A 13773-nucleotide genomic window follows, 5' to 3' on the forward strand; every position below is an offset into this window, starting at 1 on the left:
TGGTCAGCAGAAATGCCGGCTACCATCAAACAAGGTGGGGCTACCCTATTCTGAAAATGGCAATATTAGAAACTTTCCCAGAAGATAAGGGGAATTGGGATTGGGGCAAACGCAGGTGTAGAATAGTCCCTGAAGTCACCTGTACCTTATTCACATGGTAAAAAGCACACCCCTAGGTGGAGCTAGGAGAGTCATGAGACAGGTGTTCCATGAAGAAGGGCACAGGTGAACTGAAGTCCCACCTCTGCGTATGTGATGACATCAAGAGGCTGAGTCTTTCCCACCCCACAGTTGCCATGGAACTGTACACCTTTGATCTTTGCTTGAGCCGGCTGGACTCTCTCGGATTATGCTGTGTCTTACTTCTGGCCCTAAATAAAGCCTTGCCTGTGCCTAAATTCTGTCTGGGTCCATGGTTGGTGTCTATGACTCTGGATCCAAGAACCTCCATTTGTAACGGTGTCCCCCTTCTTGGCACACTCCTGCCCCAGAGCCTATTCTACAACCTGGTACTGCCTGGCCGTGTCCTGTATTCCTGCTGAGATGCCAGACCTCAGGGCTCTGTCCCAAAGGCTGTCCAGTGGGTTTACTTGGTCCACTTGATCTCTGTGTTGATGGAGATGAACAATTCAAAATTGGACAGAGGAACTAAAGAAGGGAACACGTCTTCTCCTTGGAGAGAGTAATCACTTCCTTGAAAATCCCTACAGCAGGAAATATGTAGAATATTCCACCTGTGTATTATTTGCTTCAAAGCTATTTTCTACATCTCTTATTCCTCTTCTATTAATTAATTCAGATTCTTCTGTAAGGAAAAAAATGTCCTTGGGAATTTTTAACAAGTCCTCCAGGTGTCTTGGATGTAGCCAACGTGTTTAGAAATCTCTGGCCTGTAGCAGCTGTCTCCACTCTCTAGGATGAATTAGAGTTACCTAAGAGTGTGCAAAAATGCAAACTCCTAGGCTTTCCCCGATCAATTTTTATTCAGAGAGGTAAACAATATTGTGTTTAAGAACACAAACTTTGGAGTTTTCTGTTCCTCCAGGTAGTAACCCTACAATTAAGGATGAATCAATGCAATCTGTAGGCCTTGGTTTCCCTAATTTAAAATGGGGAGTTTAAAGAAACACATGTGCCCTAGTTAGGATTCAAATATATATATATATATATATATATATATATATATATATATATATATATATATATATTGTTCATCAATTAAAACAATGCCAGGCATCATGTAAGTGCTCAGTAAATGTTACGTGTTGCCTGAATTGGTATCATTAGGGAAGTATCGGGAATTTGTATTTCTAACATTTTATGCCAGTGGTCATTCTTTGAGAAGGATTGTTGCAAAGTCTATTCCCAAGCCTTTGACTGGGTTCTTCTGGAGATGATGTCCCTGCCTTTGGGGTCCATCCTCTGGGTGAGACTCCCAAGTAGGAAGGTCTGTAGTGATGCTCATGCTGCCTTCAAATGACATCATCCAAACCTCTCCCCGGTTTACCTGGCACTGCCCTTACAAACCCAAGGCTTTAGAATCAAATCCTTCCTGTGTTGAGATCTGCATAAGACTTGCCCAAAACATTCAGAGGTCTGCATCAGAGGAGCATTGGTAAAGCTTCTGGGGGTGAGGAAAAAGAGCATTACTAACCCATGCCCTTCCTTTACCTTCTGAAAGAATAAACTCAAATTATCTGAAACCCCACAGATAAGTAGATAAGACACTGGGAGTCCTATTTCTTTCCCAAATGTCTAGATACAAGATCTCATATCACAGCCATGTTAGTACTTAGAAGGATAGAAAATCAGCCCAGGATCAATAAGCACCCCCGTGCCTAGACAATGGTCTCTAACTACCATTTCACAAAGACTCTTTGAAGGAACAGCTGCTTCCTCTTCTGTAACAGGAAATGAACCAAGATGAACCTAGAACATCTGTTTCTTTTGGAGAGTAAGGATCCTATCAAATACTTCTGGTGTCATGTCAAAAGAACCCAGAAGTTAATTCAATTCTTTAGGTTTTTTTCTAGCAAATGAGACTCTTTGAGCATAAAAATGACTGCTATTTTGGGGTTGTGGCTCAGCAGTAGAGCGCTTGCCTAGCACGTGCAAGGCCCTGGGTTCGATCCTCAGCACCACATAAAAATAAATAAATAAAATAAAGGTATTGTGCCTAACTACAATTGAAAAATAAATATTAAAAAGAAAAATGAGCCCTAAGTTTTAAAAAATGACTGTGATTTAAAGATATCAACATATACTTAAACTTTACATTCATAGTGATAATTTTAAAATCCCCATAGGCTGTATTTGGAAGTTGTTAGGTGTAATGGATTGAATAGTGTGTCCCCCTTTTAAAAAGATATGTTCAAGTTCAAATGCCAGGATCTGTGAATATGACCTTAGGTGGGAATAAGGTCTTTGTAGATGCAATTAAATTAAGGATTGTGGGATGAGATCAGCCTGAATTAGAATAGACCCTAAACCCAATGAGAAGTCCTTAGAAAAGAAGAGAAGAAGAAATCGAGAAAAAGTCCTTGTAAAGATGGAGACAGAGATTGGCATTATGAAACCCCAAGCCAAGGAACACCAAGGGTGACCAGCAGTGACCAAAAGTAAGACAGAGGCATGGATCAGATTCTCCTTCACAGACTCAGAAGGAACCAGGAACCCTGTCAACTTTTTAATTTTGAACTTCTGACTTGATGATAAATTTCTGAGATAATAAATCTCTGTTGTTTCAAGTCACCAAATTGGTGGTATTTGTTACAGCAGCTCTAACCAACTAATACCCAAGGATGTGGACTCAACATTATGAAAATGTAAATAAAGGAAACAAATCATGCATTTACACTGACTTTCCTCTAGGTGCTGCATTTCAAGGTAATTATCGCTCTTAACATCACAGAAATTAGACAGTTAGACATTATCTATCTGAAGGGGATGTCACAGAGGGGCACAGCACCACCCATGACGTACAGAGGGTCCCCAAGAAGATGTTGACTTGTGATTTTCCAACTTTACTACAGTGTGAAAATCATGCACATTCAGTAGAATCTGTACTTCAGAGTTGGAGTTTTGCTCTTTTCCAGGCTAGTGAGATTTGGTTTGATACTCTCTTGTGATGCTGGGCAGTGGCATCCAGCAGTGGCTCCCAGTCAGTCACCGGCTCACAAAGGAAACAGCAGATACGCTACGGTGAACAGCGTTGCTCGTCTATGATGCAAAAAGAGCCTGGAAGGAACCGTGGGGAAGCTTGACATTGGGTATCAGATGATCACAGTCAATTCTTGGTAAGTTTTCTTTTAGGTGCAATGAGGATATATTGTGGGTATGTTTTTAAAGTCTTTATCTCAAAGAGATGCATATAAAATTTTAAACAGATAAAAAAAATAATGCCAGGCCTAAGATTTGCTTTAAAATAATGCAGAGATTTGCAGGGAAGATGTAGTGTAGATACAATGAGAGTTTCGAAGGGTTGACTGATGGTTGCCGGGGCTGGATGGTGGGCTTATGGGGGTTCATTGTACTATTTTCTGTCTCTGTTTTGGAGTATGTTTGGAAATGTCTACTATAAAGGGTTTTAAAGGAGAAGGATAACACAGGACCCAGTGAGACTTACATTAATGATCTGTTCATGGAGAAGCCTGATCATAATCTTCCTTCCCTCTGTGATCTGCCAGTAAAGATAGGTGATGATTCTGGAAGAGAAGAAGGGACAGGGTGACAGTTGCAGGCTCCAAATGCCAACTGGGTACAAGGGGACTGGAATATTTGCTTGCAAATGGGTTTTGACTCCACTATGTTCCTGAAAGTTCCGATCACCGTGAGTTTCAGGCTAAATGCAATAGAGTAATGGTTCTTCACCGGGCTGCACATGAGATCACCTGGGAGGTGCAGATAAGACCCACACTTTGACCGGTCTTCAGACCCACGAGTTGCATGTCTCTGGGCGTGCGGTCAGACATATGCATGGTTCCAAGATGCATCTCGAGTTTGTGAATTTGGACAATGCTGTTCAAACTTCAGGTAATACACATTTCTTGGGATTGGGTTCAAATGCATATTCTCATTTAGTAGCTCTGGGGCAGAGATCAGATTCTGCATTTCTAACCAGCTCCCAGATGTCTGTCTGTCTGTCTGTCTACCTATCTAATCTTTTGTCCCTGGCACACCAACACTAAATTCCTTGGCGTCTCCAGAGTGTCCTTTGAATGTGAATGAAATGTCTGGTTGCCGATGGCCCCCAGATGGTTTCAGGATGGAGGGCAGCCACCGGAAAGACCAAGGTATGATGAAAGGGTTGGACCTTTTAGCGCCTGTCCCTCGTGACCGTGGGCAGGACAGAATGGCTGGAAATCAAGTTAAACACCAAAGATTTTATCATCAAGCATGCCTGCCTAGGAGTGGACGTGGAGTCACCACGCCACCCCCTCCGTCACACCTTGTCCTTGACATCTCTTCCACTTGGCTCTACTTGAGTTACATTCTCTATCATAAACTGGTAATCGTATTTTCCAGAGATCGGTGAGTCATCTTAGCAAATTATCAAATCTGAGGAGAGGGTTGTGGGGAACCCTCAAATTGATAGCCGGTCGGTCAGAAGTGGGTCTTGGGAGCAGCGTCTGAAGTGGTGGTGGACTCATAGGACTGAACCCTTGGGGAGTGTGACACGAATGTCAGAACTAAAGTGAACTGTAGGACACCCAGCTGATGTCCGGGGAGTTAAAGAATTGGTTGGTGTGAAAGGGCAAGCCCCCCCCACACACACACACACATTTGGTGTCAGAAGTGTGACTGCAAAGAACACAAACCCAGTCAGTTAGAAGGGGACAGGAGCAAAGCCATCAGAACTCAGCGTTCTAAGGAAGCCAGTGGCAACGTGGTGCCGGGGAGGGAAGGCGTAAGTGGGAACAGGGAGACCCGGTTCTAGCCTCTCCTGCCACTAACAGGCCCTGGGGCCCGGAACCATTTTTTTTTTTTCATATCACAATCCCAGAAGGAATCATACCTATAATTTTCCTAAGATTTCATATCCTTCTTTTCATTTTATTCTCTTATCATCTCTCGAAAGGGGCAAAGTGGGTATTGCTCTCTTTATATACCTTGGGGACAAAAAAACTCAGAGAAGATATTCAAAAAACTCTTTTTAAAAAACTACCAGGGCTGGAGACATAGCTCAGCTGGTCGCGCGCTTGCCTTGCATGCACAAGGCCCTGGGTTCTCATCCTCAGCACCACAAACAAATAAACCAATAAAAAATAAAACAGAAAACCACGTATTCAGAGGGAGAGTCGGGACCATCCCAAACACAAAGCTACGCCGTAGGTCTCTGCTTTGCAACCAAAGCACCCCGAGGGCTGGGCTCATCTTGTGCCAACGACAGCAGCTCTTGGCCTCCCCCCTGGTTCCCGGAGGCACCCCACTTACAACACGATGAGTGTGAGGATGAAAAAGAAGTGCACGCTGCCAATGAGGTTGTGATAGATCCACACCACCCACTGGTAGCCAGGCCGCCCGCTCAGGGTGTCGATCCAGCGGTAGACAGAGTAAATGAAGGAAGGCAGACCTCGAAATGGGCCGCAGTCGGCTGAAGGTTTCAGTCTGGAAAAACCCGGGTGGAAAAACATCTCTGGCACCAGACTCAGAGGTGGGCAGTCTAGAACCAGGATTTTTGTTTGCTTTGCTGGTTTTGATACTGGGAATTGAACCCAGAGGCGCTCAACCACTGAGCCACATCCCCATCCCCCTTTTTTTCTTTATTTTTTTTATTTTGAGACAGGGTCTCGCTGAGCTGCTAAGGGCCTCACTAAGGTGCTGAGGCTGGCTTTGAACTCGTAATCCTCCTGCCTCAGCCTCTCGGGTCACTGGGGTTATAGATGAGCACTGCTGTGCCCTGCTAGCAAGGGTCCTTTTTAGGCTCTGCGACTGGAAACAGCAGGTCTTGCCTTCTCTACCCACACTCCTCCCCTTCCAGAAGAAGCCCTCTGGCTCACAGCCCCTCTGGAATGACTGGTTCTAGGACCAGAGGTACCACCTGACCCAACAGAGGTCAATTCAAAGAACAGGCAGTGACCTCTGTGGTACCTTGGATTAAAGAAGTAAATGTGGGCAGAGAGTCACTTTCTTGGAAAATTGATTTAGGAAACCCCAAGAGGGAAGCCTGCTAGCTCTGGGGGTTGAAGCTGTCCGCCATGGGCAGTCAGTTATGCACCAGCAGAAACCAGAGGGCAATAAGGAGGAGAGGGAGAGACCAGTGGCTCTCATAGGAGGACAAGGGACATTGCAACATGCCCTGAAGCTGCTTGAGTCCCAGGTGGCTCCAATTTCACCTGCATCCCCCAGGTCAACCCCCCACCCCTTTCCTTCATTCTTTCTACCGAGGTTTATTTGACTTCTCCTAGGTACTGGGCTGGTCAGCCCGGGGATTCTATATTAAACAAGACAGGCCTCATCTTTCCCTCTTGGACTGACATTCGAGTGGGAACATTGGACAAATCCATGAGTAAGTAATTAGACAAAGGCATTTCTGACTTTGAATGGAGGGATGATGGAAAGAAATTCAGGCCTGAGATAGAGGGGTGGGGAGAAGGGTGGACCGAGGAGGATGGGAAGGTCCATCAGGTACACACGGATGATGGGGAGGGTCGGGTGGAGGAGACAGGCCTGGAGCTGAGAGTCGGAGAGTGGAAAGAAGGAATCCAGGCAAAGGGAGCACCGTGCCTGTGTGGGGAGGGGCCTCCTGGGTCCTGGGATGGTACAAGAGCTACGGGGTTGCTGCACCCATCAATCCAGAGCCCACACTGCAACCGTCTCCTTTATCAGACTCCTGTTCCCCTGCCCCAATCACTCCACGGCCAGGTACCAGACAACTTAGGGCAGCCCTGGGCCCCGGAGCCAATCCTAATCCTACCTACCCTGGCTTGCCCGTTCCCTACCATGGAAACCACAGTATAGGCGCTTACCCCCCCCCATCCCTGCTGCTTCTCTGTGTGTCCCCCCATGACATGGAGCGTCCCCTCCTCCTGGGAATGGGGAATAACCAATGTTATTGGTTATTGCCGCTGACTCTTGATCCCTCGGCCTCACCGTGTCTGGATAATAATAAAACCTGCCCTGGGAAGCAAACCCCAGGCCACCATCCCCTACCTCCAGATGGTGATGGCCAGCGTGCACAGCACCCCAGTGAAGGACGGGAAGAAGAGCAGGAAGATGAAGACGGTTATCATCTGGGAGGCCCTCCAGGCTTTGCTCGGGGGCTGGAAGTTCACTATCAGGCTGATCTGCGGAGAGAGGTGCCGTCCCCTCCCATCTGCACCAGAGGAGCAGCCGAGGGACCCCACCTGGGGAGGACCTCATCCCTTGTCGCGCCCCCCACCCCCAGATCCAGTCACCTCCCTGTCCCAGGAGACCCAGCAAAGCCTGAGGGCTGTGACCTCAGGCTGACTCACATTTTTGACATAAAACATGGTGAAGAGGGTGATCATCTGGATGAAGGAGAGCAGAGGACAGAAGAACATTCCAATCCTGAAAAGGCAAGAGTCAGAGCCCGGGGGCGGGGCCAGAAGTCGGGACCCAGGTGGTGGCGCAGAGAAAAGGGGTCAATCACATCCCCATAAAAAAAATCCACGTGGTGAAGTCCTAACCTCTAGGACCTCGAAACGTGCCTGTCTTTGGAGACAGGGTCTGTAAAGAGGGAGCTAAGTTGAAATGAGGTCACTGGGGTGGGCCCAGTCACCAACAGGGCTGGTGTCCTTCACAGAAGAGATTAAACACAAGCATAGAGGGGGACCACCACACAGGGAGGTGGTGACCTGTGACAGGCAGGTCCTTCTCTCCTGGCCTCGGAAGGAGCCAGCCCTGCCCACACCACCTTGATCTTGGGCTTCCTGCCTCCAGAGTCATGAGAGAACAAATCTCCATGGCTAGAGCCACTGGGCTCTGGGACCCCACCATGACAGCCCTGTGGATGGACGGAGGGGGCTGCAGCGTGGCCGTGAACCAGGGTCCCCAGCTGCCCCTTTTCCAGCTCTGGGAAAGTTCTGCCAAGTGACTCCACACTAACACCAAAGCCCCCGCTGGCCTTCGGCAGCCCCAACCTGCTGTGTCCTAAATGAGGGAATCAACCCGGTTTTGGAGCAGGATCGAGGTCCTGCAGGGACGAGGCTTGGGGGTACACCTCTTTCCAGCTCTCCCTCAGCGCTCCTGGTGCCCAGGAAGAAAATCAGTTTGGTGCTAGAATGTCTTTTAACTTCTACCCATCGCTAACCCCCATGTTTCCAGAACAGGATGAGGCCTTAAACCGGGAGCCTCGGCACACAGCAGGGTCTGGCTCCAAGGTAAAGACTTTCAGGGTGGGATTGTTCTTATTTTTTCCAGTTACTTTGTGATTTCTGTCAACTAGCACTGGCGGACTCCTTTAAAAATGTATTTAAGTTTAAAAAAAAAGGCAAACAATTCCAAAAAAAGTACTAGGTAGATAATACATCAGATGATGTGGCAATGTGCCCCCCAAAGAAGCCAGATTAGATTGGCAAGGCGAGAGTGTAAAAGGGTGAAGCTTGGAAAACACGTTCCTCACCTTATCTCCCTTCAGCCATAACATGCACTCCCTTTTCTGTTATTATATCATCTTCTTTTAAAATTCATCATTAGGCTGGGTGCAATCGTGCGTGCTTATAATCCCAGTGACTCAGGAGACTGGGTCAGGAGGATCGCAAGTGGGAGGCCAGCCTCCACCACTTAGTGAGACACTGTCCCAAAATAAAACAATAAAAGGGGCTGGGGATGTAACTCAGTGGTAGAGCACTTGCTTAGCCTGTGTGAGGCCCTGGCTTCCATCCCCAGTTGTGCAGTAAAAGAAACCAGTTATATTATGATATCCCTGTGTCATTATTTGTTAAAAAACAAAAAAACTTAGGAGTGCCTGTATCTCAGGATCCAGCAATTTCACATCTTGGCCTATATGCGAAAGAAGTGGGGAAAGGATCTCAAGGAGATAACTACACACTTGTGTTCAGAATGACACTATTCACAATTGCCAATCGGTGGCAGCCACGGGTGGTGGACCGATGAATGGATAAATAAAATGTGGCCTTCTGCACACAATGAGCTCTTGTTCAGCTTTGGCAGGGAAATGCAACCCGTGGACACACCTAGAGCTCAGGGTGCTGTGAAATAAGCCAGGCACAAAAAAGACCAATATTATTTGACTCCACTTTTTTTTTTTTTTTGATGGTGTAACATAGATTCACAGAACCAGAAAGTAGATCAGGGGTTGCCAGGGGCTAGGAGGCGCAGGAAAGGAGTGGCGGATACTGGGTACAGAGTTGTTCCAGTTTTGCCAGATGAGAAGGTTCTGAAGATGGGTCACACAACCATGTGATCATACTTGCTATGAATTTTTACAATTTTTTTTAAAGAGTGCTCATAAAGATAACAGTGTCGCAGGGTGAGGTGGTGCACGCCTGTAATCCCGGAGGCTCGGGAGGCTGAGGCAGGAGGATTGCGAGTTCAAAGGCAGCCTCTGGAGAGGGCTTAAGCAACTCAGTGAGACCCTGTCTGTAAATAAGATCCAAAATAGAGCTGGGGACGGGGCTCAGTGGTCGAGTGCCCCTGAGTTCTATCCCTGGCACCCAAATAAATAAATAACAGTGGTCATCGTATCCCCACTTATAAAACCTTTCTGAGTGAGGCGCTCACTAAGCCCTGAGCATGTGCATTTTCTCATTTAATCCTCTCTGAAGCCCTGTGAGGCAGGTACTGTTATCTCTACCTTTTACCTTGCACGAAGGAAACCTGCATACTGAAATAATGGGTTTGTAAGCTTCCAAATTGCCAGCGGGTGCCCTAACAGGCCTCCTAAACACCAAAGTCCTGGCTAAATTAAATTCATTGACACGAACGAATTATCTGGGGGGAGGGACAATTTGGGACCTCCCCCCGCCCCATGAAACGCCAAGTCCTCCCTCAGTCAGGGTCAAGCCGACTTACCACACCAGAGTTTGTGCATAGATCAGCTCTAGAACATTCCTGGCAATGTCAAATTCCTGTAAGCCAAGGCTTGTGATGAACCGCTTCCCAATGATCCTGTGAAAGTGTCCTGAGGTCAGTCCCCAAACCCCCACTCCCGCCTGACAAGGTTCCCCAGGGGCCAGGACCATCAGATGCAGAGACCCTCCCCAGGTTAGGATGAAGTCCTTAGTTCCAAGTATCAGCACGTGTTTGAAAAAATAATTGAGGGGCAAGTGGAATTAATACAGTGCAGTCAAGTGGGGTACTACTAAAACGATTTTAAAATAATTCTAGAGAATTTTGTTACCTGAATTGTTAACATATCCTACCTATTATCTTTTTAATATCATTTTGGCTTATTAAACCTTTTGTATGAACCAGATAAACTCAGCACTCCCCAATTCAAATAACTCTTCTAAACTAAAAGTGGTTTTTGTTGTTGTTGTTGTTGTTGTTGTTCTGGGGATAGAACCCAGGGCCTTGCACAAGCTAAATACTCTACCGCTGAGCTACAGTCCCCACCAAACAACCACAAAAATTTAGTTAGTGTTTACTGCTGTTAAATGAATGCTAGCTATTTCCCAAATCCATAAGGAGGACCCAGGCTTCAGGCACGGAGTCAGGTACAGGCACAGGTATTCATGACCAGCAAATACTCACCTCCTCAGAAACTCCCCCAGGAAGGAATCCACTAAAGAGAACACGAAGTCCATCAGGAGGAGCCGGTAGATTTCCTGGCCAATCAGGGTCTCCCAACACTGTAAGACACAGAGGGGTCGGGGTGGGGGCGGGCACATGGCCCCAGCTCAGCCCCTCTGCTCCATTCCTGCTCCATGTGCTCTGTGGGACACAGCTGGACCGAGTCCTTGTATACCCAGAAGGGCAGACCCACTGTCTGCGATCAGCACAGCCAGGTTCGTTTCCAGGGGTGTCCATTCTCTCTCTCTGGGTCCCTCCCTCACCATTAAGTCCTGCTTTCCACATAAACCAAACTCCTCCTTCTCAGGATCTCTCCTTTTAAAATCTTTCATCTCCCCCCAATCCCCTCCAGGTCCCATTTCTCAGTCAGGGATAATCGTTTCTTCAGGAGGTGGGAGACATCGACGGCTAAGAGTGCTCCCCTTCCTTGGGCTTGGTGACCTACAGAACATCAGTGAACACCTGCTTAAGAAAGTGACTTGTGATTGACTGAATTGTTGCTGCAGCTCTGGAAACAGGAAACTTGAGTTAGTGTGTGAAACTAGTCAACTATGTGGGAGTCAGCGGTAGGAGCTGAAAGACCAGGAGCTTTTAGGTTTGGCTGAAGTGGGAGAGGGAAGTTCTGGGTTCACAGCTCAAGGATGGGCAGATGGATGAATGCATGGGCACGTGGATAGATGGATGGATGGATAGATGGATGGATGGATGGATGGACGGACACATAGATGAATGAATGAATGGATACGCAGGTAGATAGATGGATTGATGATGGATGGATTGATGATGGATGGATGGATGGATGGACATATGGATGAATGGATAGATGGATGGATGGATGGAAGGAAGGCTGGATGGACACATAGATGAATGGATGGATGGATTTGGGTGGATAAATGATACATGAATGGATGGATGGATGGATACATGGATAGAAGGATGATGGCTGGACACATGGATGAATGGATGGATGGATGGATGGACACATGGGTGAATGGATAGATGGATAGATGGATGCATGCATGGATGAATGGATGAATGGATTTGGGTGGATAAATGATAGATGAATGGATGGATGGACACATGGATGAATGAATGGATGGATACATGGGTAGATGGATGGATAGATGATGGATGGATTTGGGTGGATAAACGATAGATGAATGGGTGGATAGATGGATGGATGGATGGATGGATGGATGAACTGTGGGTGGATCAATGGTGAATAGAAGTATAATGTGGTATCCTTCTAACCAGCCTAACTTGGAGGGCTGATTTTGAACTTCTTTGATGGTTAGGGTGAGAAGATGAGGGCACCATGTTCATGTGAGTTGGTTTGCATCTGGACACAGCAATGTTATGTGGAAGCCCAGGGACAAAGAATGACAGAGAGCTGAAGAAATTAATGTCAACTAGGATCATGATGCTCTGGAGAGACTTATGTCCTCCCTTGAGATCAAAGACCAAGAAAGCCAACTGAAGGGAGAACATGGAAATCTCACCTCTTCACCAGACAGGGCCACGATGTTGAGCCAGTAGTAACAAAGAATTCCAATGATGGATATTTTTAGAAAGATGTTTCTAAATAACAGAAGAGAAAACAACTATCATTTCCCTCCATGGCAGACTCCTGTGCTGTTTGCCAACACTTCCTTTGGGGCACCTGGTAGTATGGACATCCCTGCCCTCCTGTGCATGGGTGAGACCATGTGGCTAGTTCCCGGGAGTATATTGTGAGCCGAACCATTATGTGTCACTTCTGGGCTACAGCAATAGCTGCCTTTGAGATCCCCGGAAGCCACATCTCCCCTTTGGAATGGCAATCAGCGATGTTCAAGATGGCGGCCCTCTCAGCAGGTGGCCCTCAGTGATTGACAGGAGCAGAACCAGCCGCCCTGCCACACGCAGAGCACATGTAGCCTGGGCAAGAATAAGCCTTTATGTTCCAAGCTACTGAAATCTGGGGTTGTGTTGTTCTTGTCACTGGGGCATAAACGAATGTATTCTGATTGATACACTCTCATTTGTCACATCTCCAAACTATCCGATTTCACCTCTGGCAATAGTAAGTCCACCCATGGCTCACTGGGTACTAACTAAAGGTCCTGTGACAGGCACCACCCCCTCCATGTTCACAATTCCATCATCAGGTAAAATTATATTTTATGCCCATCTCGCTTAATTTGCAAGATTATGAGGTGACGGTGAACCCTATATGTCCCCCTCTATACCCACTTAATGGGGCACCAGGGAAAATCTCTGAGAGGGTGACATTTGAGCAGAAGTCCAAACAGAGTCAGGAAGCAGACCACGCAGCTATGTGTGGGTAGAGTGTTCTGGACAGAGAGGACATCCCGTGCAAAGGCCCAGGGGTGGGCACAGAGTTTGGCGTGTTTGTGAATACCCAGGAGTCCGGCGGGGAGGAGATGGTGATCAAGAAGGAGAGAGGTAGGAAATGAAGCTGAAGAGCTGGTCAGGAGCCAGACCTCAGAGGCCACAGTAAGGAACGTGCTCTGGAAGTGATCCATAAAGAAACTTGAACTGCTTTGTGCAGACCTATTGCCATAACCAGGAGCGATTCAGGGAACCAGCCAGGAAGAAGGTGTCAGGGCAGGATTTGGACAGTACAAGCCTTTGTTTATCAAAACGCTGGGGCCACCTCTAGCACATAGGGTGCCTGAGTTGGAATCACCAAAATGTATCACCCCTCCCACCTCTGGGTGGCTGAATTATAAAAAATGTACATCCTCATCCCTGCTGATGCAGTAAGTACCAGGACTCACAGTCTGACCCTGGATGATTCCAGTCCCTACACAATTCCTCAGTCTGAAACCTTTGTGCAGTGCACTGCCTGCCCATCTGTACAGGTCATACTTGAGATGTATGTTAATTCTCAGGCTTATAACCTTTGGAAAAGATAAGCTGTTACTTTGAGCTTTATTTTTCCAGTTTTTGTTTGTTTGTTTGTTTAACCCACACCACAGAAACACACTTCACTCTTGAAATCCCTCCCTTCTGGAGGACCCAACTGTGATACTTGAGCTGAACCCCTCCAGCTCC

At 47.1% G+C, this 13773-nt stretch overlaps 1 protein-coding gene across 4 annotated transcripts in view; it reads right to left on the bottom strand.

Annotated features, from left to right (window-relative positions):
- The window catches only part of Tmc5 (transmembrane channel like 5), a 63598-nt gene that overhangs the window by 3444 nt on the left and 46381 nt on the right, over positions 1 to 13773 (bottom strand). For all 4 annotated transcript variants that reach the window (XM_046435305.2, XM_046435227.2, XM_046435345.2 and 1 more), the window contains 7 exons: positions 12216 to 12294; positions 10678 to 10775; positions 9997 to 10092; positions 7455 to 7530; positions 7153 to 7286; positions 5434 to 5607; positions 3626 to 3704 (listed from right to left, as the gene is read on the bottom strand). In XM_046435305.2, coding sequence (XP_046291261.1) covers positions 3626 to 3704; positions 5434 to 5607; positions 7153 to 7286; positions 7455 to 7530; positions 9997 to 10092; positions 10678 to 10775; positions 12216 to 12294 — 736 coding nt within the window. The remainder of the gene's footprint in view (positions 1 to 3625; positions 3705 to 5433; positions 5608 to 7152; positions 7287 to 7454; positions 7531 to 9996; positions 10093 to 10677; positions 10776 to 12215; positions 12295 to 13773) is intronic.

This window comes from Marmota monax, unplaced genomic scaffold (genome assembly GCF_021218885.2).
Source record: "Marmota monax isolate L192 unplaced genomic scaffold, Marmota_monax_Labrador192_F-V1.1 WCK01_AAM20220418_F8-fsc00035, whole genome shotgun sequence".
NCBI classification, from domain to species: Eukaryota; Metazoa; Chordata; class Mammalia; order Rodentia; family Sciuridae; genus Marmota; species Marmota monax.